This window comes from Nicotiana tomentosiformis, chromosome 8, assembly GCF_000390325.3.
Source record: "Nicotiana tomentosiformis chromosome 8, ASM39032v3, whole genome shotgun sequence".
Classification (NCBI taxonomy): domain Eukaryota; kingdom Viridiplantae; phylum Streptophyta; class Magnoliopsida; order Solanales; family Solanaceae; genus Nicotiana; species Nicotiana tomentosiformis.
In genome coordinates, this window is record NC_090819.1 from 17,801,136 (window position 1) to 17,826,162 (window position 25,027).

At 37.9% G+C, this 25,027-nt stretch overlaps 1 protein-coding gene across 1 annotated transcript; it reads right to left on the reverse strand.

Moving 5' to 3' along the window:
* Positions 1 to 1,396: 1,396 nt before the first annotated feature.
* LOC138896802 (uncharacterized) lies at positions 1,397 to 10,331 on the reverse strand. Its single transcript, XM_070182133.1, has 2 exons — positions 8,315 to 10,331; positions 1,397 to 8,089 (listed from the first exon to the last, which is right to left on the reverse strand). Exons 1-2 carry the CDS (start codon positions 8,477 to 8,479, stop codon positions 6,569 to 6,571), a joined length of 1,686 nt encoding a protein of 561 aa, XP_070038234.1. The 5' UTR covers positions 8,480 to 10,331; the 3' UTR covers positions 1,397 to 6,568.
* Positions 10,332 to 25,027: the final 14,696 nt, after the last annotated feature.

Below are 25,027 nucleotides of genomic sequence, written 5' to 3' on the forward strand. Positions count from 1 at the left end.
CCTCATTCTAAAATTAGGATATGACTCTAACAGAAAAGAAGTCACACGAAGCGCATGCTTCCCAGAAGATTTAGAAGACTCAGAGAGAAGAAGGGCTTCGGAACAGTTTATATACAATTCACAGAATATCAAAGCGATAAAAAAAAAAGGTGGCATTTAGCACATTAGGCTCAAACACGTAAAAATCAGACAATCATGAAAGTCAATCATAACAGCTATTCTAAGCTCGAATTCTGAACCCTGAACCAGAGATTCTGGGTTCGTTCCCCAGCAGAGTCGCCAGAGCTGTCACACCTCCTTTTTCCCGAAGGGGGGATTAGGGGTAGGGAGTTTTTCCAATTAAAGTGACATAAATCGAAATGAGATTATTTATTTATTTATTTCAGAGTCTCCACTTGGGATAATTTATGGTGTCCTAAGTCACCGATTTATTTTAAATCCCAAATCGAGGAAATTAACTCTTATTATGGTCTGCGAACACAGAAGACCGAGTAAGGAATTCCGTTAACCCGAGAGAAGGTGTGAGGCACTCCCGAGTTCCGTGGTTTTAGCACGCTCGCTTAACAATTAATACTTGACTTGATTATCTGAATCATTACATGTTTAAAACCTATTGTGCTTTTTAGCTTTCTGGCCGCTTTTAATTATTTATAAAATTATTTCTGAAACAAGTCACGATGTCGTACACTTGTCGTTTTGACACACGTCGCAAACCGCGCCACATGAAATGTACTCGCGATTTACGGCATGCTTATTTTTATTATTGTTAGAAGTTATGGTCGGGTCAATGAAATGCACACCTGAATGGAATTTACGTATCATGACCATGCCACGTGAACCGTACCCATGACCACGATAATTTATTTAAACTTGCCTAAAGTAAACTACGATATTTATGCATTTGGATATTTTCGAAGTTTGAGATTGCATGTGAGGACATCAAGAAGTATGGATAAGGTTTATGAAATGAGTGCAGATTCATTTATCCTACGTTGTGTTATCATACAAAGATTGATGACACTATCACAACAAATATTTTAGTATAAGAAATCAGCAAAAAAAACAATTGAATTGGTCTGTTTGATCTTTTAGATAGGATCACTAAATACATTATGGCATTGAATTTATTAAGAAGCACCACAATTGAAATCATATTACATTGTGAACCATTTGGTGAACACGTATTCACTCGGCTGGCAGGGCCAATTAACCTTAAGCCCATTTGACTCTGTAACTTGAAAGTTCTGCAGTCAAACTTGCCGTAACTGGTACATACGGAAATCAAACATTTTGCAACAATTCCAGTTCCATATCTTATATTTAGACTTTGAAGTTATATATGAACAATTGAAAATTTTGAACTATGACTAAGTGTACAGAGATGTGCTAATTCTATATAACCATTCTGCAAACAACCCAGATTCATATAGTTTTCGATCAATTTATAAACATACAAACCGAACCAAGAAAGCAGTCTTCACATGCATAAGAACAATAAATTTTCAAGCTCGATAGAATCTATTCGACATATTCTGGCATAAATCAACAAATCAACTTTATAGATCAATGTAACTGCAAGCTTTTGTGTGTACCTCAAATGCAAGATAAAACAGAGAAACAATGCCAAATAAAGGCAAAGAGAAGAAGAAGAACACCCAACACACAGGGACAGCAACAATCAACAACTTCTTATACCCCACAGCTCGAGAATCCCAGAAACATACACAGCGACAACTCACAGCTTTGATTTTAATTCCAGGAACAGCTTGAGAATCACAAAAATATGCAGCAACGTTGCTGACTCTTGCTTTTTAAGATGTGGGGAGGGGGGATCCGATTCTATGTTGAAGATGATGAAGGTGAGATAGTAGTCCTTTTCTTCAGAGCTGCTGGGATTTTTCTTTTATGTGGGGAGGGTGCGCCACTGCTAAGGGTTAGGCGTCCAAAAAATCAGGGGAAGGGTCTGTTAGGGTGTAGAAAATTAGGTTTTATTTTTATTATAAAAGGGTTGTGGGTTAGGGAATGGGTAAATGGGTTGAAGGGAGGAGTGGACTGTCAGAAATTGGGCTCAAGTTTAGGCCAAATTTGCCTTTAAAGGTGGCCCTTTAACTCTACAAAGCTAAAATATTAATTTCTTTTCCTAAAATATCATACCATAAAAATGTAAAATCAATCCTAATTAATTAAAATATCTATATTATGACATGAAACTATTTTTGTATTTTCAAACATATGTTTTAAAATTAAAACTAAAAGTTGACTGAAATCCTATTAAAAATAAAAATAAACAATTTGTTTTTGAAATATTCCTTTTAAAAGTTACGCGGGTCAAAAATTATATGCTTACAGCTGCCCCTCTTTGCTTGGAAACACGGAGAGTTTTCGGAGCAAAGAACAATAAGCAACGTAATTGATTTATGACCTGACGCTTATTCAAAACGAAACAAAGACGGACAAAAGATTGTGACCGAGCCCTGGTATCTGAGCTGCCTACATATCCTTGGCTTTAAAGGAATCAGGTCACGTGTAGTTCAGAGGTGAATGTAGTGCTGAAGTGTGCGGAGAGGATGACAGAGTCGAGTGAGGTGCCGTTCCGTCGAGGTTCCGGTCCGCGATCCTGTTATTACATCAAAATCAAAAATAAAAAAGACTAAACAAGCCTGTTAGCTATGGGTTACAAGATTCCTATCTATGAGTCTTTTGAAGCTTGATCTTGAGTTTTGGCTGCTTCTTCATGCAGACTCTGATCTGAACCTCGATGCTTGCTAGCTGCAGGTGCTAGTTCATTCTTCTTCGGCTTTTCGGATCAAGATGGGACATGCAAAGCTTGCGACTTCAATCATGTCTTGAGCAGCCCATATCTTTTCATCTGCTTCTGCATTTTGAATTCACCTTTTTTTTTTCTTTTATTCTGGATTGAGACTTCTTCTTTTGGTCATCCCGGACTGTCAACTTGCATTCTTGAGGCGAGTTTCTGTACTTCTAACTTGAATTGAATTCTGAAATGACTGCCCTCGTTCTTCAGGTGGGCGCCTGCAACTAACTTGAAAATTGAAACAAATTCCCTCATTCTCCAGGTGGGTACCTGATGTTGACTTAACACTTAAAATAAATTTTCTCGTTCTCCAGGTGGGCGCTTGATGTTGACTTAACACTTGAAATGAATTCCCTCATTCTCCAGGTGGGCACTTGCTATTGACTTAATACTTGCAATAAATTCTCTCATTCTCTAGGTGGGTGCCTGCTACTACAGCAAAACGAAAACAACAAAAGAAACTTTTTCTGCCCCAGTTTACACTAGGAAGATTTGTGAGTTATTAGCAGAACTATAAATTACCTATGCTATTGATGAAAGATGCAATGATGAGAGTAAAATTGAAGACTTGACTAGGATGTGCATCTCTTAAAGAAATAAAAATCTGAAAAACTCAAACTAGGAAGTGCGTCTCCTAAATTTGAGATTGAGCTTGCGGAAAACTATAAACTAAGCTTGACTAAACTAAAAACTGACCCTATTCTCTAGGAGGGACCCCTGATTTCAAGAAAACTAAATATTGATAACTTAAAAAAACTAAAAATTGACCTTTGTTTTTTTTTCAGACTTCCCTTCTTTTTTTTTAAAACTTATTATCCTAGGAGAAAATTCATCAGACTAGGTCTTTTTTTTTTTTTTTGGGTATCTTTGAAGAAAGATTCATCAGACTAAGATTTCTATCCTAGGAGAATGTTCATCAGACTAGGTCTTCTATCTTATGAGAAAGATTCATCAGACTAAGACGTTTATCCTAGGAGAAAATTCATCAGACTAAGTTTTCTATCTTAGGAGAAAGATTCATCAGACTAAGACGTTAATCCTAGGAGAAAATTCATCAGACTAGGTTTTCTATCTTAGGAGAAAGATTCATCAGACTAAGATTTTGATCCTAGGAGAAAGTTCATCAGACTAGGTCTTCTATCTTAGGAGAAAGATTCATCAGACTAAGATTTTTATCCTAGGAGAAAGTTCATCAGACTAAGATTTCGATCCTAGGAGAAAGTTTATCAGACTAGGTCTCTTTTTTTGTATCTTAGGAGAAAGATTCATCAGACTAAGATTTCTATCCTACGAGAAAATTCATCAAACTAGGTCTCTAATTTTGTATCTTAGGAGAAAGATTCATCAGACTAAGATTTTTATTGTGAGAAAATCTATCAGACTAGGACTTTTTATCCTAGGAGGAAAAATGTGAAGAGCAATGGCAATATTTTATGCACACTAGCAAGACAAATAAAGGCAAAGATTTGAGAAACTTCCTTTTGTTGGCTCTTCTCTTATCTTCTTTTTTTTTTCTTTTGAACCACTTTTCTTGCACTGCTTTGTTCCTGTTTCAAACAAAGGCAATTTTGTCAGTTTTAAAAGTGGTGGTCGGTTGTGGCCTTGATTCTTGGGCAGCTTGGATTTTGCTCAATTAGCTTGAGTCGGTTTCAAGAGACTTTTTGCTTTCCATCAACCCTGATCGTTTCACACCCAGCACTATTTGTATTTGTGGCTCAATCAGCCTTATCCCAAAAAAGAGATTTCTTTTCTTGGATAACCTTTTCAGATATCTTGAATGGCTTTTGCTTTTGGAGCAATTTTGTCTCTCAGAGAGAAGTGTCTTTTGCACAATGTGCACACTTCATAGTCATTGTTCGGTACTTCAGACAATCTCTGATTAACCTTGAGGTTAGCTTTGCTTGCTTTACCCAAATAGGTTGACAATAGTCTTTTGGGGGGGAGCCTTTGCATGAATCCTCAATGCATGTTGACTGTAACAACTGAGTGTGCTGGCCAAATTTACCTTGTGCAACTGAAAAGCTGGTAGCAGATTTTGAAATATTTTCTTGCTTGTTTTGACAAGGACTGACTCAAAGCAAAGGACATCATGATGCGAAGAAACAATATTAACAAGAAATGCCCCTGTCGGAAGGACATAAGGAAGAGTTTTTTTTTGTAACTAACCTTAATGATCATGACATGCATTTTGGACTTAACTGTCTGATCTATCCAACTGACCAAATCTTCCCTTTTACCATTCTTATGACTTTGAAGTCGGGCTTGTTCGTGCCAATCCTTTGCATCAGTTTCATGACTCACTATCGACTAATGGTGCCCCGAGGGGTTTTCACCAACAAGTCTCTCTCATTTATTCATCTCTGCTTACCGTCGTCTTACAGTGCCCATGAGGGTTTTCACTAGTAAGACTCTCTCATTTTTTATTCTTTATTTTTCTTTATTTTTCTTTGTGTGAGCAACTCGACAGTGTTCTACGTCGTGTGACAACTGCTGCTCTTTGCATGCGTTTCTGGGCATTCTTGAAGGCATATCGGGAGGTCTTTATTTGGAAGGTTTTTTGGATAGGGTTGGAAAGATGGGTCAGCATGGAGGCTCTAAGTAGACTCAATATGATGGGTTGTACACTTTACAACTCTTGGAATCGACTCTTTCAAAAGTGAAATAAAATCTTTGCCTCAGTTTCAGATATTGGGGATTTTTGGATTTTTTTTTTTTGAATTCTTATTTGGTTGGACCGAACCGTGTAAGGCTGCCTACGTATCCCTTTTAAAGGAATCAGGTCTAACGTAGTTCAAACATATGACCTAATATTTTTTTTTCATCTTTCATTCTTTTTCTTTTTCTTTCTTTTTTCCTTTTTTTTCTCATTTTTTCCTTCTTTCTTCTCTTTTTTTTTCAAAACAAACTGCCCCAGCTTCTATTTTCTAGGGGCATGGATGTTCGAATGTTCTTTTTTCTTTTTCTTTTTCACTTGACCTTTCTAAGAGTTGCCCCAGTTTGTACTCTTTGGGCATGAACTTTTTTTTCATTTTATTTTTTTTTGGACTTTTAACTCTAAACTTGATTCCAAAAGAGGGTGGTCGAAGAAAATAAAAAGGCTCAAAAAGGGTAACAAAGGGTATAAAGTGTTTAGGTAGCACAAAAAAGGGCCTCCCAGACTCGAGCACGCCAAACATATTATCTTTTGCGGTCACAACATTGATGACCATGTTTGTCTTCTTGGTTTGTCGTGGTCGAAAGACACTTTCCATCCTTTAATGTCAAACTTTCCAACAAACTTCAATTGATTCTTTCCCAAACCCGATCTTCACCATGATTTGAAGGTAAAACTTACTCGAGCTTAATTCCAAAGTGTTTCGACTCTTTGTTCAACCTAAAAAATATTTTTTTTTCCGGTTATCCGATTCAAGATTAAATCAATTTTCTAAGATCTGGCCAAAAGTTCCGCATGCAGGTCATGTCACTAGAACTAGCGGCGAAAGAACTAAGCATAGAATGAAACAAAGACAAACTGTATTTCATTGAATAACGGATAGAAGGATTTGACAATAAGACAAACAAATTGAAATCCGAGTTACGACCCTAAAATAACCCGGCTAATGAAAATAGCAACAAAACGAACAGAAAAGACTCACACAAACAAAATAGAGGGATAGAAGGGTTTGACTCAATAAAACAAGTAAAATCCGGATCATACCCTAGAATAACCCAGATAATAGAAAAAACATCAAAACAAACTACCAAGATTCCTTCCTAGTGAGGAGGGAATGACTTTTCAATTGCTAAGCTTGACATTTGGCCACAAATTTGCTCATCAGAATCACCATGGCCTTCTCCAATTTCAGTCGGCAAGTTCCCGAGAGGATTCTCATACTCCATGTCACCACACATCATCCCCACAAAGTGTGCATCATCATGTGCATATAAAGGATTCTGCGTGATATTCTGGGTGTCATTATCTTGGATCATTATCAGTTTTTCCTGGATCATCCTTTCTATTTCTCTTTTCAAATCCCGACAACTTTCAACATTGTGCCCCTGGGCATTGTAATGGTATTCACACCTTTTAGAAAGGTCAAAGTTTCTTGCACGGGGGTCCATATGATTTGGAGGAATAGGTGCAATCATGTCATAATGCTTTAATTTCTCAAACACACTTGCATAGGACTCTCCTATTGGTGTAAAATTATCTTTCAACCTTTGTTCTCCTCTATACCCCTGGCTTCGTTGTGGGTTATAGGGCATTTGAAAATTTTGTGGAGACTGGTGGAGATTTTGCGGTGCTGGTGCTCGCTTTCTGGGGTGTCTTGGTGGCTGGACAACATACTGAAATGGAGCAATAGAGTATTGTGGGTTCTGAGGTGGATAGTAGTGCTCAGGGGAATCATCGGAAACCTGATGAGGCTGCTCATACCTTCGAGATGTTCTCCTAGGACCTCTTCTCGACCTTATTGTCATCATGGCTTCTTCATCCTTCTCATTCATGTCACTAAAATTATCAGATTCAATCTTTATAGCCTGAGTTGCAGCTTTGAGAACTGCTTGACTTATAATTTTGCCTGTCTTAAGGCCATTCTCAACCATTTTCCCAATTTTGATTGCTTCCAAGAAGGATTTGCCAACTGCGGACATCATGTTTTGAAAATAATCTGGCTCTTGAGCCTGAAGGAAGACAGTGATTAGCTCGTGGTCATCCATGGGTGGCTTAACTCTAGCTGCTTGCTCCCTCCATTTAATGGCATATTCCCTGAAGCTTTCAGTCGATTTCTTCTTCAAGTTAGCAAGGGAATTGCGGTCTGGGGCGATGTCGATATTGTACTGGAATTGTCTGACGAAGGCCTGGGCCATGTCATCCCAGACATGCCAGTGAGAGGTTTCTTGATCCATAAACCATTCAGAGGCTACCCCTGTCAGGCTTTCCCCGAAATAAGCCATTGCTAGTTCTTCTTTTCCCTCCACACCTCTTAGTTGATTGCAATACCTTTTCAAGTGGGCTATGGGGTCTCCGTGTCCATCATACTTTTTAAATTTGGGAGTCTTGAAACCAAGTGGCAAACGAACACCGGGGAACATACATAGATCTTTGAAGGCAATACTCTTCTGACACGTCGACCCTTGCATGTTTTTCAACTTTTGTTCTAAGCTTTTCACCCTTTGGGTCATTTCTTCTTGTGCCATCTTTCGGGTAGGCTTCTCAATCTTTGAAGGAAGATCAAATAGATACGAGTGGTACTCAGGAGAATGGTATTGTTCTTGATGGGTAGCAAATTGTGACTCATGACTTTTCTTTTATACCACTGTTGGCTGTGGGATAGTGAAAATGGGCATAACAACAGTGATTGTCTGATTGGTTGCCAATGGCACACTTTCGGAGCACGCAACAGAAGTTCCTGCTGTAGTCGTACATTTGGGATAAATACTGAACCCAAATGGATAGGATCGATCAGACAATGAGACAGGAGTAGTAATAGTCGAGATGTGTGTGAATTTTGGGAAAACATGAGAAAAGGGTGGTCCTTGACCATTGGCCGATGCTTGACACATTTCAGTCATTTGCTGTTTCGGTATTCTATTTTCCTCAACCACAGTAGACTCTTGTTGAACCCTCTGACCCTGAGTCTCTTGACCACTCGTAACAGCTTCAATGTCAGTTGTCAATGACATTTTTCCTTTGGATCTTATGTTGATAACTTACCACAAACCGACCACCTCAAACTTTCTTCTATGATTCAAAACAAGAGACACGTTAGAATGGACTCAGTCGGTCCTTATTATCATCATCATTTTTTATTTTCATTTTCATTTTTTCATTTTTTTTGGTCGATCGAACCTGATGTGGGTTGCCTACGTATCATGTGGGAACATGAATCAGATCGTGCGTAGTTCGGGAAGATCAAGAATAAAGGAAATAAACTAACTCTTTTTTTTCTAATTTCCGAAAGAAAGACTTATAAAGAAGAAAGAAAATATTTTTGGATTTCGATTTATTTATTTTTTTTTTTGAATTTTTTTTTAAAAGAAAGACTTCTAAAGAAGAAAGAAAATATTTTTTTTTGAATTTCGATTTTTTTTTCCGGAATTTCGAAAGAAAAACATCTAAACAAGAGAGGAAATATTTTTTGGATTTTTAAAATTTTATTTTGAATTTATGAAAGAAATACTTCTAAAGAAAAAAAAAATTGAATCTTGAATTTTCTTTTCAATTTTCGAAAGAAGAATGAAAATACTTTTGGATTTTGAGAAGAAATTAAAAAGAAAATGTTTTTGTATTTGTTTTAAAATTGGGGTCTAAAAGAAAGACTTTCTACAGAAGGAAGTAAAGGAAAATATTTTTGAAATTTTTTTTTTTTTGAAAATTGTGGGCCGGAACCGATGAGGTTTGCCAACGTATCTCACATCCGGTGAGAATCAGACCCGCGTAGTTCTGCAATTTTGATGCACAGGAAAATATGATTTGTTTTGAAATGATTCTCTATTTTTTTTTGAAATTTCGACAGAGTAACGGGATTTTTGAATACCGAAATTATCAAAACCAGGTATTTTTCTATCCTACCTCACTCTTGGTTTTTCTCTTCTTTTTTTTTTTGATTTTTTTTTTACTCAAGAAGTCGGTCAACATACAAGCCAAGCAAATTAATGCACAAGTAGCACGTAAAAAATGCATCAGGATGGTCCTTTAATTTTGGGTACACCTGTCCTAGACGGACCCAACCCCTGTGTTGAGTCCCCTAAGTCAAATGCACGTGATGCAAGCAAACGTACCTACTAGGGATCCGGCATGAGACTGTGTTATTCTAAGTTTAAATTCTGGGTGTATTGTTCTAGACCTGGCTTACCCGAGCGGACAACTCGAGCCGGGGGGGGGGGTAGCGTACCGGGAATACAGAAGCTTCACCGGCTTTACAACTTGTCCGAACCTCATTCTAAAATTAGGATATGACTCTAACAGAAAAGAAGTCATACGAAGCGCATGCTTCCCAGAAGATTTAGAAGACTCAGAGAGAAGAAGGGCTTCGGAACAGTTTATATACAATTCACAGAATATCAAAGCGGTAAAAAAAAAAGTGGCATTTAGCACATTAGGCTCAAACACGTAAAAATCAGACAATCATGAAAGTCAATCATAACAGCTATTCTAAGCTCGAATTCTGAACCCTGAACCAGAGATTCTGGGTTCGTTCCCCAGCAGAGTCGCCAGAGCTGTCACACCTCCTTTTTCCCGAAGGGGGGATTAGGGGTAGGGAGTTTTTCCAATTAAAGTGACATAAATCGAAATGAGATTATTTATTTATTTATTTCAGAGTCTCCACTTGGGATAATTTATGGTGTCCTAAGTCACCGATTTATTTTAAATCCCAAATCGAGGAAATTAACTCTTATTATGGTCTGCGAACACAGAAGACCGAGTAAGGAATTCCGTTAACCCGAGAGAAGGTGTGAGGCACTCCCGAGTTCCGTGGTTTTAGCACGCTCGCTTAACAATTAATACTTGACTTGATTATCTGAATCATTACATGTTTAAAATCTATTGTGCTTTTTAGCTTTCTGGCCGCTTTTAATTATTTATAAAATTATTTCTGAAATAAGTCACGATGTCGTACACTTGTCGTTTTGACACACGTCGCAAACCGCGCCACATGAAATGTACTCGCGATTTACGGCATGCTTATTTTTATTATTGTTAGAAGTTATGGTCGGGTCAATGAAATGCACACCTGAATGGAATTTACGTATCATGACCATGCCACGTGAACCGTACCCATGACCACGATAATTTATTTAAACTTGCCTAAAGTAAACTACGATATTTATGCATTTGGATATTTTCGAAGTTTGAGATTGCATGTGAGGACATCAAGAAGTATGGATAAGGTTTATGAAATGAGTGCAGATTCATTTATCCTACGTTGTGTTATCATACAAAGATTGATGACACTATCACAACAAATATTTTAGTATAAGAAATCAGCAAAAAAAACAATTGAATTGGTCTGTTTGATCTTTTAGATAGGATCACTAAATACATTATGGCATTGAATTTATTAAGAAGCACCACAATTGAAATCATATTACATTGTGAACCATTTGGTGAACACGTATTCACTCGGCTGGCAGGGCCAATTAACCTTAAGCCCATTTGACTCTGTAACTTGAAAGTTCTGCAGTCAAACTTGCCGTAACTGGTACATACGGAAATCAAACATTTTGCAACAATTCCAGTTCCATATCTTATATTTAGACTTTGAAGTTATATATGAACAATTGAAAATTTTGAACTATGACTAAGTGTACAGAGATGTGCTAATTCTATATAACCATTCTGCAAACAACCCAGATTCATATAGTTTTCGATCAATTTATAAACATACAAACCGAACCAAGAAAGCAGTCTTCACATGCATAAGAACAATAAATTTTCAAGCTCGATAGAATCTATTCGACATATTCTGGCATAAATCAACAAATCAACTTTATAGATCAATGTAACTGCAAGCTTTTGTGTGTACCTCAAATGCAAGATAAAACAGAGAAACAATGCCAAATAAAGGCAAAGAGAAGAAGAAGAACACCCAACACACAGGGACAGCAACAATCAACAACTTCTTATACCCCACAGCTCGAGAATCCCAGAAACATACACAGCGACAACTCACAGCTTTGATTTTAATTCCAGGAACAGCTTGAGAATCACAAAAATATGCAGCAACGTTGCTGACTCTTGCTTTTTAAGATGTGGGGAGGGGGGATCCGATTCTATGTTGAAGATGATGAAGGTGAGATAGTAGTCCTTTTCTTCAGAGCTGCTGGGATTTTTCTTTTATGTGGGGAGGGTGCGCCACTGCTAAGGGTTAGGCGTCCAAAAAATCAGGGGAAGGGTCTGTTAGGGTGTAGAAAATTAGGTTTTATTTTTATTATAAAAGGGTTGTGGGTTAGGGAATGGGTAAATGGGTTGAAGGGAGGAGTGGACTGTCAGAAATTGGGCTCAAGTTTAGGCCAAATTTGCCTTTAAAGGTGGCCCTTTAACTCTACAAAGCTAAAATATTAATTTCTTTTCCTAAAATATCATACCATAAAAATGTAAAATCAATCCTAATTAATTAAAATATCTATATTATGACATGAAACTATTTTTGTATTTTCAAACATATGTTTTAAAATTAAAACTAAAAGTTGACTGAAATCCTATTAAAAATAAAAATAAACAATTTATTTTTGAAATATTCCTTTTAAAAGTTACCCGGGTCAAAAATTACATGCTTACAATTCTGTGTTTTTGGGCCGCCATACTTATATGCGCCAAGTCCTTGCATTCATCGAGCAACTCCAATCTAACTAATAATGCTTCGTTATTTGCTTCTTCATCTGCCCGGAAGTATCTCTTGGTAGGTTCTCTTACTTCCACCGGGATCAAGGCTTTTGCCCTGTATACGAGAGAGAAAGGTGTCTCCCCCGTGCTCTATTTGGTCATTGTTTGATATGCCCATAGTACTCCTAGTAGCTCTTCGGGCCATTTGTCTTTGGCCGCTTCCAATGTCTTTTTGAGATTTTGGATAATCACCTTGTTTGTTGATTCTGCTTGACCGTTTGCGCTCGGGTGATAAGGTGATGATGTGATTCTTTTGATTTTCAGGTTTTCAAGGAAGTTTATGACCTTTGCGCCTGTAAATTGTGGCCCGTTACCACAGGCTATCTCGTTTGGTTTTCCGAACCTGCAAATTATGTTCTCCCACCGGAAATCTACCACTTCGCGCTCGCCGATTTTCTGGTAAGGACCGGCTTCAACCCACTTAGAAAAGTAGTCAGTTAAAATAAAAAAAATCTTACCTTACCGGGACCGGTAGCAGCGGATCGACTATGTCCATACCCCACTTCATGAATGACCAGGGTGACAGAACCGAGTACAATAACTCTGTCGGTTGGTGCACCAACGGTGCATGGAGTTGACACTTATTGTATTTTTGAACATAATCCTTAGCGTCTTTTTCCATCCGAGGCCAGTAGTATCCTGCCCTAATTAGCTTTAATACCAACGAGTCTGCACCCGAGTGATTTCCACAGATCCCTTGGTGAATTTCTCTCATGATGTAATTAGCTTCGGAGGCTCTAATATTTGGAATAATTCTCTATATTTTGATAGTAGTTTAACCTTATTGTCAAGTGTTCTTGAATAGTTTAGTGGTTAAAACTCAACAAAATTATGCCTAATTGATGATCTTTGGTTGATAGGGAGTGAAAAGAAGAATTGAAGGAATTTTTAAATTTTTTGGACGAAACTCTACTCAAATTGAAGAAAAGGACAAAGTACAAAAACAACACATTTTCCCTCTAATGTGCACTCAGCGTGCACTCATCTAGACAAGATCAAATGCAAAGCGCACGGTGCGCGCGAGCAGAATGTTTTGGCGAAATTATAAGGATATTTTGGTCTTTGGAGAAAATTTTACATGATATAAAAGCTTCTTTTCACCTCCCCAGCCAGAATCTCGACCTGGAAAGAAGAGAACACTACTTTTGAAGCAAGGGCTTAGAAGAGTCCAAAAACCATCCTAATCGAAGATTTGAAGAGTTACTCTCGACTTTTCAAATTTTTTGTTTATTATGGAGATTGATTTGAGAATAGTTATTATGTTCTTTAGTACAATCATGAGTAGCTAAATTCCCTATCTAGGGTATTGATGAACCCGTTGTTGGATATTTTTGAGTAAATATTCCTGAATTGTTGGTACTTATTCTATTTGTTTGGATGCGAATTTAATGAATTCAATTGTTTGAGCTCACAATTATTTATACCCTATTTCTTATTATTCTCGGGATAGATTGGGTCAGTCAAACAACTGTACTTTGGGCGGAGTTAAGGAATTACTTAACCTTATTTAGAATCGTTATGGGGACATCATGATTCGATTGTGACCTAGAATTGGATGAGTTTATTATCTTGATTATTTTGGGAAGAATGGTATTGTTAGTAGTTGGGAAACTCTAGCGAATAAATTTAGGTCCAATGTTGATAGAATAATGTCAAACAAAGTTTCCGGATTTCACTCAGAGTTAGCCCGACAATTGGGGGATTCTCTACCTTAGGCCTTTTTATCATCTACAAATTACTTAAGTTATTCTCGACTTCTTGTTTAGTTTGTTGTTACTTAGTCGAATCTAATTCATTAGTTAATATCCACAAAATCCAAGTATATTTGTCCCTCTTTGTTCAACTTAGATTATTTAGTAATTGAGTCAACTAGAACGCTTCATAGCTCCCTGTGGGATTCAACCCCGACTCATAGTTGGGTAAATTATATTGCATACGACCGCAACATATATCTTATCGAGATGTATTTTGGACGTCATCAATTTTGGCGCCGTTGCAGGGGAGCTAACAGTTGAAGTTTTAGTTGATAAAATAAAATTGCTAAGTGTTTAAAGTTGAACTTTTTTATTTTAAATTGCCAAGTATTTAGGTTGTTTGGGAAGTAAGCATACGTGCTTTGATCCAAACTTGTGAATATTTGTATAGTCATTTTTCTTATCTTTGTATAATTTCTTGTTTATTTTTCTCATTTATTTTCTTTGTTTTTTTAAAATGGCATCATATAATAAAAATTGGCTGGATGGTAGTTGTTCATACTTTGATGACCCGTGTCCTTATTATGGACGACCACACTCCTGGCAAAGTTGTTTAAATTCTCCTGGAGGTGGATTGTGCACATAATCTCAAACTTATGAGTGGAGTATATGCGATAGGTGTGGTGGTAAAAAAGGTCATTTAGGCAATTGTGCTTGTTTGTCCTTCCCTTTATTGAACCCCCACTATGATGATTCTACTTTTGATTTTGACATATATAAGGCTTTGGGTGTGGAAGAAAATGAGCGTGGGAAAAATGGAGAATTCAAACTCATGATGAAGTGCCTATGTGAAGAAGGAAACCAAGAGCAAAAAGGCCTTAGAAGAGATCTTGGAAAATAGTCTCCAAAATAGTTTGGAGCTTAAATTAAGAATTAAACATCCACCAACCGACTCCATGCTTGTTCGTGATACAGTAAAAAAAATTAGAATTAGAGTCAACCGACATAATTGAAAATAGGATTGAATATGACTCTAGTTCGGGGTGAAAAGAGGATGTCAAGATTGGGACAAAATTATAATTTGGAGGCTTGATGTCTCATTCCAAACATTTTTTAACATTGGAGTTGTGTGGTGATATGGGAATTGAACCACATGAAATAATGAGGGATTGAAAAGAGGAAAGGCAAGGGTCGTACATTTTAAGGTCCGAAGGCGCAAGACGACAAAATGATATTCCTCACATGAAAGCCAAGAAATGTAAAATAAAGCAAAATGCATGCGACGTTTTCATCTACTTACCACCCCTGGCGCTTGTGGTCACAAACTTGAGTCCAAGTTAGGCTCTCAATTCATATCCTCCAAGTGGAGAGAAAAGTGTAATGAAACTTGTAGGAGCAGCAGAGTTAGAGCGCTTGTTGACCTCGCGGCGCAGGGTTTCACCCCCCAGCTGCAATTTCTCACTCCCAATCCCATGTCCCCTGTTATTCTATGCCGAGATATGATCGCTACTACTACTTTTGATTCTACTACTGGTTCGAGGTCAGAGGATGGAGCCACTACTGATGTGACAGTTTAGGAAAGTTTCTCTACACCCTACTTATTTTATTTGTGTGCATTGGGGATAATGTACGATCATAAGTGTGGGGTGGGAGTCTGCTATGTTTGTGATTTTTTTTATTCTTCTTCTTGGGTTTTATTTTTCATGGTTCTTTCCCAATAAGCTATTTTTTTGAACCGGGCATTTTTACAATATGAAAATAAAAATTTGTTTTAAGGAAAGTTCGGAAGCTTGATATGCAGCCTTCTCTGAGAGTCACCAAGTATGCTTGAATTTGTTTTTCCATCTCATTCTTGCATATTGAGAGTTGAAATTGAGTGAACTCTGAATTCCATGTACATAGAGTGGTGAGTTCTAATTGAGCATTTCCAAGTTCAAATTTGAGTTTAGAACTTGCCCGACTTGTTGTTTGAGGCAAAATCCTAGGATGTTCTCAAGTTAGGAAATGATTGTAGGCCATCTTTGTCTAGTCACACGAGCCTAAATTGACCTACCTACAATTATAAATTACCCCTAGATAACCCCTTTATGCCTAATGATATGTTCACTTTCTTTTCTTTTGATAGCTAATGATGCCCCTTAGCATGTAAAGTTAATTGCATAAATTCTTAGTCTATTCCCTAATGGCACGCGTCACTTGAACATTGTGAAAGTACTTAGTGTGTGAAGGAAGTAGTGTGAGAAACAAAAGAAAAGGGATGTCAATTGTGCTTTTTAGTGCAAAATAGAAGCAACATTAATGACAAATCTTGTGTTGCTGATGTGTAACTAAAGTGTGAATTTTATGAACATGCCTAGAAAATTATTGAAGATATGCACAACCTTAAGAGATATGTATGCAAGGTAGGGGGTGCATCAAGGAGGCATTGTTGGTTTTGAAGTTACCATACAAAGATGGTTATGGTTGGACTACTATGATCAATGGCTTGACAATACATGATGATGTTGGTAAGTTCTTAGCTTTTATGTGTAATTTAGAAAGGGAGAATGTTATTCAAAAAAAAAAAGAAAGAAAGAAAGGAAATGTACTTAAGTATCATGTGATGGTAGTGCCATAAGGAGTTGAGACATTGTTGCCCATATTATCCTACATGTCCGTGAGCCTACATCACAATCATAGAAAAGCCCTACTTGATCTTTACTTGAGATGCCTACATTAGTGGATAGCAACAAAATGTGCAAGCTTATGGTATTGCTCCATGTGCATGTGAAAATTCATTGCTATGTGTGAGAGTTCTTAATTACTAATTGCCCCATTGTTAAGTGATTAATTACATGGTGTATGAGTTTTGGGGCACTTCTTTGCTTGTAAGGTACATTGAAATTTATGTGGTCATGAAGTTGCGATTTTCAATGTGTGAGTATGAGTAAAAAAAAGGATCTCTGAATTTCATGGTTAATCTCACTGGAATCTGCTTGTTGAGAAGTTTTGAACTGGTTTTGATTGTTTATGTGTTAAGATTGAACCATTTTTCTTCTTTGCCTGAGGACGAGCAAAAGTCTAAGCATGGGGTATTAATATTTGGCATAATTCTCTATATTTTGATAGTAGTTTAACCTCATTCTCAAGTGTTCTTGAATAGTTTAGTGGTTAAAACTCACCAAAACTGTGCCTAATTGATGCTCTTTGGTTGATAGGGAATTGAAAGAAGAATTGAAGGAATTTTTGAAGTTTTGGGACAAAACGCTGCTCAAATTGAAGAAAAAGACAAAGTGCAAAAACAGTCCATTTTTCCTCTAATGTACGCTCAACGTGCGCTCATCTAGACAAGATCAAATGCAGAGCGTACGGTGCGAGCACGGACATAATTTTCTGAGCGAAAATTATAAGGATATTGTGGTCTTTGGAGCAAATTTTACACGATATAAAAGCTTTTTTTCGCCTTCCCAGCCAGAATCTCGACCTGGAAAGAAGAGAACACTACTTTTGAAGCAAGTAAGGGCTTGGAAGAGTCCAAAAACTATCTTAATCGAAGATTTGAAGAGTTTATCTCAACTTTTCTTATTTCACGTTTATTATGGAGATTTGTTTTGAGAATAGTTATTATGTTCTTTAGTACAAACATGAGTAGCTAAATTCCCTATCTAGGGTATTGATGAACCAGTTGTTGGACAATTTTGAGTAAATATTCCTGAATTATTGATACTTATTCTATTTGTTTGGCTGCGATTTTAATGAATTCAATTGTTTGAGCTCGCAATTGTTTATTCCCTATTTCTTGTTATTCTTGGAAAAGATTGAGTCAGTCAAACAACAGTACTTCGAGGTCAATTAAGAAATTACTTAACCCGATTTAGACTCGATATGGGAAACATCATGATTCGATTGTGACCTAAAATTGGACGAGTTTATTATCTTGATTATTTTAGGAAGAATGTTGTCGTTTGTATTTGGGAAACTCTAGCGAGCAAATTTAGGTCCGAGGTTGATGGAATAATGTCAAACAAAGTTTCAGGATTTCACGCAGAGTTAGCCCAACAATTGGGGATTCTCTACCTTAGGCCTTTTTATCATCTACAAATTACTTAATTTATTCTCGACTTCTAGTGTAGTTTGTTGTTAGTTAGTCGAATCTAATTCATTAATTAATATCCACAAAATTTATGTATATTTGTCCCTCTTTGTTCGACTTAGATTATTTAGTAATTGAATCAACTAGAATGCTTCATAGCTCCCTGTGGGATTCGAACCCAACTCATAATTGGATAAATTATATTGCATATGACCGTAGCATATCTCTTATCGAGGTGTGTTTTGGACATCATTAGGCTCCTAACCATAAGACCAACGGGCCTTGAAAAGATTTTCTAAACAATTGCCCTCCCCTAAAGCAGTATCGAACTGCTTTCCTGCGCAACGCCTGAGATGCCTTGGGATATTCAGGTAGCTTTTAGTGCCCAAGATAGTCAATGATCTCATTTCTCCAGTACTAGACCAAATATGTCGCGTTTACTTCATAATAGCCGTCTACGTCCAATACCGAATGCATAAGATGTACGATCGTACCGGAGTTCGACCCCTTCATTTCCGTGGACGATCCCAAATTAGCTAGTGCTTCTGCTTCCGCGTTTTCTTCCCTCAGGATATGGGTAATTGACCATTCCCTGAACCGTGCGAGCAGAGCCTGGCCTTTCACTACATATTGTTGCATGCATTCCTCTTTGGCTTTAAAGATCCCGTAGACCTGATTTACTACCAATTGGGAATCATATTTGATTTTTATGACCTGGAGTCCAGTCCCCGGGCCAGCTCGAGTTCTGCAATCAAAGCCTCATACTCGACTTCATTGTTAGTCAGAGGAACAATTCTTATGGCCTGCCTTAGGGTTTCTTCCGAAGGCGTGATTAGTACTACATCGAGCCCGGACCATTTCATATTGGAAGCTCCGTCCATGAACAAGGTCTAAACTCCTGACATCGATTCCGACACCATCACTGCTTCTTTGGTACCCAAAGGCAGCAGTCCCAGACTGAAATCGGCCACAAAGTCAGCAAAAACATATGACTTAATCGCAGTTCTAGGTTTATACCCTATGTCAAATTCACTCATTTTGATTGCCCACTTGGCTAGTTGACCTGATAGTTCAGGTTCGCGAAGGATATTTTGCAGGGGAAAGATTGTCACCACGGCTATCAAATGACATTAGAAATAAGGCCTAAGCTTCCGAGCGGCAACCACAAGAGCTAAGGTCAATTTTTCTAGATGAGGGTAGCGAGTTTTCGCTCCCGTTAAAATTTTACTAACATAATAAATAGGAGATTGCGTACCTTCATCTTCATGGACTAAAATGGCACTTATCGCTAGCTCTGAGACCGCTAAGTAAATAAACATCTGTTTGCCTTCTTCCGATTTCAAAAATAATGGAGGGCTCGACAAATACCTTTTCAAATCCTTTAGAGCATGCTGGCATTCCAGAGTCCATTCAAAGTTATTCTTATTTTTGAGAAGTGAAAAGAAGTGATGACATTTTTTCAAAGACTAGGAAATGAATCTGCTTAAAGCGACCAGTCTTCCTGTCAGCCTTTGAACCTCTTTCACATTTGATAGCTGGTCATGGATCTCCTCGATAGCTTTAATTTTATCGGGATTAACTTCGATCCCCCTGTGCGACACCAGAAATCCTAAGAATTTACTAGAGCTGACTCCGAATGCATACTTTTTAGGGTTAAGTTTCATGTTGTGCTTCCTTAGGATGTCAAAGGTTTTTTGCAGATGTTTAAGATGATCACCTGCGTTCAAAGACTTAACCAACATATCATCTATGTAAACGTCCATAGTTTTCCTATTTTTTTCTCAAACATTTTGTTTACAAGCCTAAGATAAGTTGCTCCGACGTTCTTAAGCCCGAAAGACATCACATTATAACAATATGTGTCAAAGTTCATTATGAACAAAGTTTTTTCCTGATCCTCCAGGTTCATCTTGATATGGTTGTACCCGGAATAAGCATAGAGGAAACTCATCAACTCGTGCTCGGCCGTCGCATCAATCATTTGATCAATATTTGGCAGTGGGAATAAATCTTTTGGGCACGCCTTATTCATATCCTTATGATCTACGCACATGCGAATTTGTTATTCTTTTTTGGTACTACTACTAAGTTAGCTAGCCAGTCAGGATACTTTACCTCCCGGATTGAACCGATATCAAGCAATCAAGTTACCTCTTCTTTGAAAAATTTATTTCTAACCTCGGCAATAGAGTGTTTCTTCTGCCTTACCGGAGGGATGTTTGGATAAAAGCTTAACTTGTGCACAACCACTTCTGGCGGGATACCTATTATATCTGTATGCGACCATGCAAAACAGTCAACGTTAAATTTAAGAAATTCAATAAATCCTGACCCGAGCTTGGGGTTTAGCCCTGTCCCCAAGTGGAACTTCCTCTCCAAGAATTTCTCAAACAATGCGACTTGCTCAAGTTCTTCCACTATGGATTTGGTTGCGTCCGTTTCTTCTGGTACCTGGAAATATCTTGGTATCGGATAGGATTCCGATGACTCCTCCCCCTGTTGTCTTCGTACGGCTCGGGAGAAGGCATCGGTTCCTGTAATTGCTATGTTGCATGCTCCATCTATTTGCTACTGGAAACTGAGATCACGTTCATCTCCCTTGCTGCTGGTTGATCTTCTCTTACTTGTTTAATTCCCTCCGGAGTTGGGAATTCAGAAGTTGATGGTATGGTGATGACAAAACCTTCATATCGTGAAACCATGGTCTTCCAAGAATGATATTGTAACCCATATCACCGTCTACTACTTTGAAAATGGCCGTCTTCATTACCTCTTTGGCATTCGTGGGTAGCAGTATTTCCACTCGGGTTGTTACGCTTGCCAAATTGAATCCGGCGAGGAGCTTTGTGGACGGAATAATGCTTCCGGTTAGCTTGTCTTATTCTAGCACTCTCTATTATATAATGTTGGTTGAACTCCCTGGGTCCACCAAAACACGTTTAATATTAAAATCTAAGATATTAAGAGAGATTACCAAGGCATCATTGTTTGGCAATAGGAGTCCATCTGCGTCCTCCTCCGTGAAGGTGATGTCGTCCTCAACGACTTCCTGGACTCTCTTGCTATGGGTCAACGATACTTTTGTCTTTTTTGCTGCCGAAAAAGTTACACCATTAATCTCGTTCCCCCAGAAAATCATGTTGATCGTCAGACAAGGGGGATCTTCTCCTACTTTCGAGGGTTCCGCATTATCCCGGTTACGACCATAGTTGTTTTTGCCCCGATTGCTTAATAACTCTCTGATATGCCTATTTTCCAGCAATGTTGCCAACTCCTCGCGTATATGTCGGCAGTCCCCAGTCCGGTGGCCATTGGTCCCATGGTATTCACACCATAAATTAGGATCCCTCTAACAGGGATCAGATCTCATTGGCCTCGGGAACCGTACTTTCTTAATATTCCTCACAACCGACAGTAGTTCCACCACACTGACGTTGAAGTTGTATTCAGATAACTTAGGGTAGGCGGAGTCTGAGGAGCTCGATACCTCTTTGTCCTACAATGATATGTTATTCCGGGCGCGATCATCTCTCCTATCGGTAGCAAACCTATCCGCTGACGGAAAACCTCTGCCGCATCCTTCGGCCCTTTCGTAGGGAAAAAACCGATCTTTAGAAGACCGTTGATCTGCGTGGAAATCATCCTTCAATTGTGCCTTATTCTTCTCCCGGTCCCGACCCTTGGTTGATGTTGGGAAACCGAGCTTGGCGTCCTTAATTCTTATCTTCGACTCGCAATGGTTGTGTATATTTTCCCACGTTATTTCTTGAAACTCGAGCAAACTTTATTTTGGTTTCCAGGAAGCGTCAGAACTCCTCGAATTCAAACCTTTAGTGAATGCCTCAGCTGTCCATTCGTCCGGCACGGCCGGTAGCAACATCCTTTCCTTCTGAAATCTGGTCACAAACTCCAGCAATAATTCAGACTCTCCTTGTGCAATTCTGAATATGTCGGCCTTTCGGGCCTGTACCTTCCTGACCCCGGCATGTGCCTTGATAAAAGTGTCTGTGAGCATCTCGAAGGAATCTATTAAGTGCTCGGGTAAAAGCAAATACTATGTCATGGACCCTTTCGTGAGGGTCTCTCCAAATTTCTTCATTAAGACTGACTCAATCTCATGCAGAGCTAAGTCGTTTCCTTTCACCGCTATTGTATAGGTGGTGATGTGCTACTAAGGGTCCAAAGTCCCATCATATTTTGGCTTTTCCGACATCTTGAACCGCTTCAGGATCAACTCCAGTGTCGTGCTTGGTTTGAATGATAACTGGGTGTATTTCCTTTAATCTGGTCCTTTCAATACTAGAGGTGCACCCGGGATTTAGTCCATTTGGGCGTTTATTTCTCTCATAAACCGCATGAGTTGTGTTTTAAAGGGATCATTATCATTGTTGTTACCGGATCCGCTACCGTCCCCCCCCAACCCTGTTGAAGCCGACCTCACCTCTTGGGGTATTGTTATCAACCCTCTATGTTGATTGGTTTGCGGGAGCACCGGGAGGAACTGGTCATTATCCATTCGCATTGTTGGAAGCACCTGACAATGCCAGGCTCAACTCCGTCATGACCTGATCCTGTCGCGAGAGATGGCCGATAATAGCCTTTTGTTGCTCCCTCAGGATTCTTACTGTTTCCGCGACGTGCTCGTCCTCTGCATCATCGGGAGTTGCCTCCCGAACATGTCGTGGATACTGCCCGCCATAAATCGGCGTGGCCTTATCCCCCTCGTTGTGGGTATCACTGATTGAGTCTTCGTGTTGAGGCTGATTTCCTTAGGCCTCAATGTTGTGTGCGATGTTGACATCGTTATCTGCTATTTTTTAATGTTTTTTTGCTAAGAAACAAAGAATCAAACAGGTTAGTAATAGATGCAAGGATTAACTCAATTACGCAACTGTCTAAGCCCCACGGTGGGCGCCAAACTATTTACCCGTAAAACGGTATAGTTGAATTTATACGTGATTTATAGACAAACGAATCGGTTTGATCCCAAAATGATAAATAAATTAAATAAGAATACACGACTTATCGTTAAAATTGAGATAAGATAACAGATAGCTTGGTTCCGGGAGCAGAGCTTCCGAAGGCAGTAATAACAATATTAATAAGCAAGAAATAAAATGACATGAGCTTTTGAACAGTATATAACATAAGTTTGTTAGAAAATTTGTGCCCCCCTAATGGTTGTTGAATTCGCCATTTATAGCTGCACCTAGGGAACAGGGTCCTAAGATCAAGCCCCTCTTAAATGACAATTATGGGGGCCATTGAAGAATGTATAGCGGCATGCTACGAATGTCATATTCTCTATAATAAACTATGTACTTAATGCTATAGAATATTTTCCATTGAATGTTACCGGGTGGCAAACATTTATTTAATTTGTCTTTATGAGTAACATTCCTTTCGGGGACAACCGAGATTACTTCCCCTGGACTTGATTTTCACCTGCCTCGCTTTCCATCTATTTTCGACTCCGCGTGTCGCTTTATTATGCGAGAATTTAATATGAACATATTTTACCCTATACATTAGTCAAACTGATAAAACAGTTATCCCAACTAATTGTACTTCAGAAGTTTGTTATTTCGTATTCATTTACTTGACGTATAAATATGAATGTTCTGCTTATGCACTTCACCTCCTAATTTTCCAACTCATCACTGGCTGAAAAAATTGAACTTTGTCAAATAAATTACCTCGCAAGCCAAAATTTAATTTAATTACTTTAATCATCATGTAATTAACAATTTTTAAACTGAAAATTTTAAATTCTAATGACATGCTTTTCTGTTTCATCAATCCTTCAAAAAATCAAAAGAATTCCATAACAAGCTAATATGCCATGCATATTGAAGACATGGGCGGAGTTAGAGTACATGTTATGGATTTGGCCGAGCGTTGTAATTTTGGTCCAAATTATATTTGTCTTAAGAAATTTATTAAATATGAATAAATTCTTAACTTAGCACCCAATAAATTAAAAAAATTATAACTTTGAACCCAGTAATATCAAACCCTTGCTCCGCCTCTTTCCGAAGACAATGTTTATACTTCGAAGTTAAATGATCATTTTCCACAAGATAAGATTAAGAATTGACAAGCTAGTATATAACATGTACTCCTATATAATAAAATTTTCATATTAAAATCATAATGTAACAAAATTTAGTTAACATCTGATTAGACACTGACGTGTAGTGAGCTACATAATTTAAGAAATTAATGCAGCTGTTTTTGGTCTGCCTTGTATGCTCTTAAATTATTCTCAATTATTGATAACTCTCAACGTGTGCGATAATTAGTTTATTAATTACATTTGGTAAATAAAATCATTTACTTACCACCAAAAAAAAAGAGTAGCAAATTAATAACTCTAGAAAACAAACTATAACTCTGGAACGACAAAGAAAATCCACTTGAGAAGGAACAAGAAGCTTGTTGAAAAGCGACAGTAAGGATAAGATCACAAAAAATTTGGTTGGAAAAGTGTGAATCACGTCATCGAATTTCTGAATTCCACGTTATTTTGTACAGTTGTTTGTAGTGAAGATGAAGCTAAATTAACAGCTTATAACTTGCATAGACAATGACCCTAAATTAAAAAAATGAGGTTGATATAGGCAGAGGCAAAATCAAGAGGCAAAATCAAAATTTAAATTTTATGGGCTTTGAATTTGCAATCGAATTCATAGTTTATTTTAGCTAATAAGTTTTTAATTAAATATTTATATATTTTTACTGAATTTTCTAATATTTATGCAGAATTTAAGCAAAATTGATTAGGTTCGAATCCTTACTTATTATTTTAGTTCCATCCCAGGATATAAGCAGGTCTTTTATAAATAATTGTCACTTTCAGTGTTGAACCAAATTTGGCGACGACGAAATCTGACAACAGAATCAACTACCAAAACATATAACTGTACTCGTCCAAGTAGTAATAGTACGAATTAATTTTTTATTGTAAATCTGGATTTACTGGATATATACTGATGATTATTGGATCGACATTGATTCGATATTGTGAGTCATTTAATTCATAGTAATTAGGGTTTGTGAGAGAATAGAGCGTATAATTC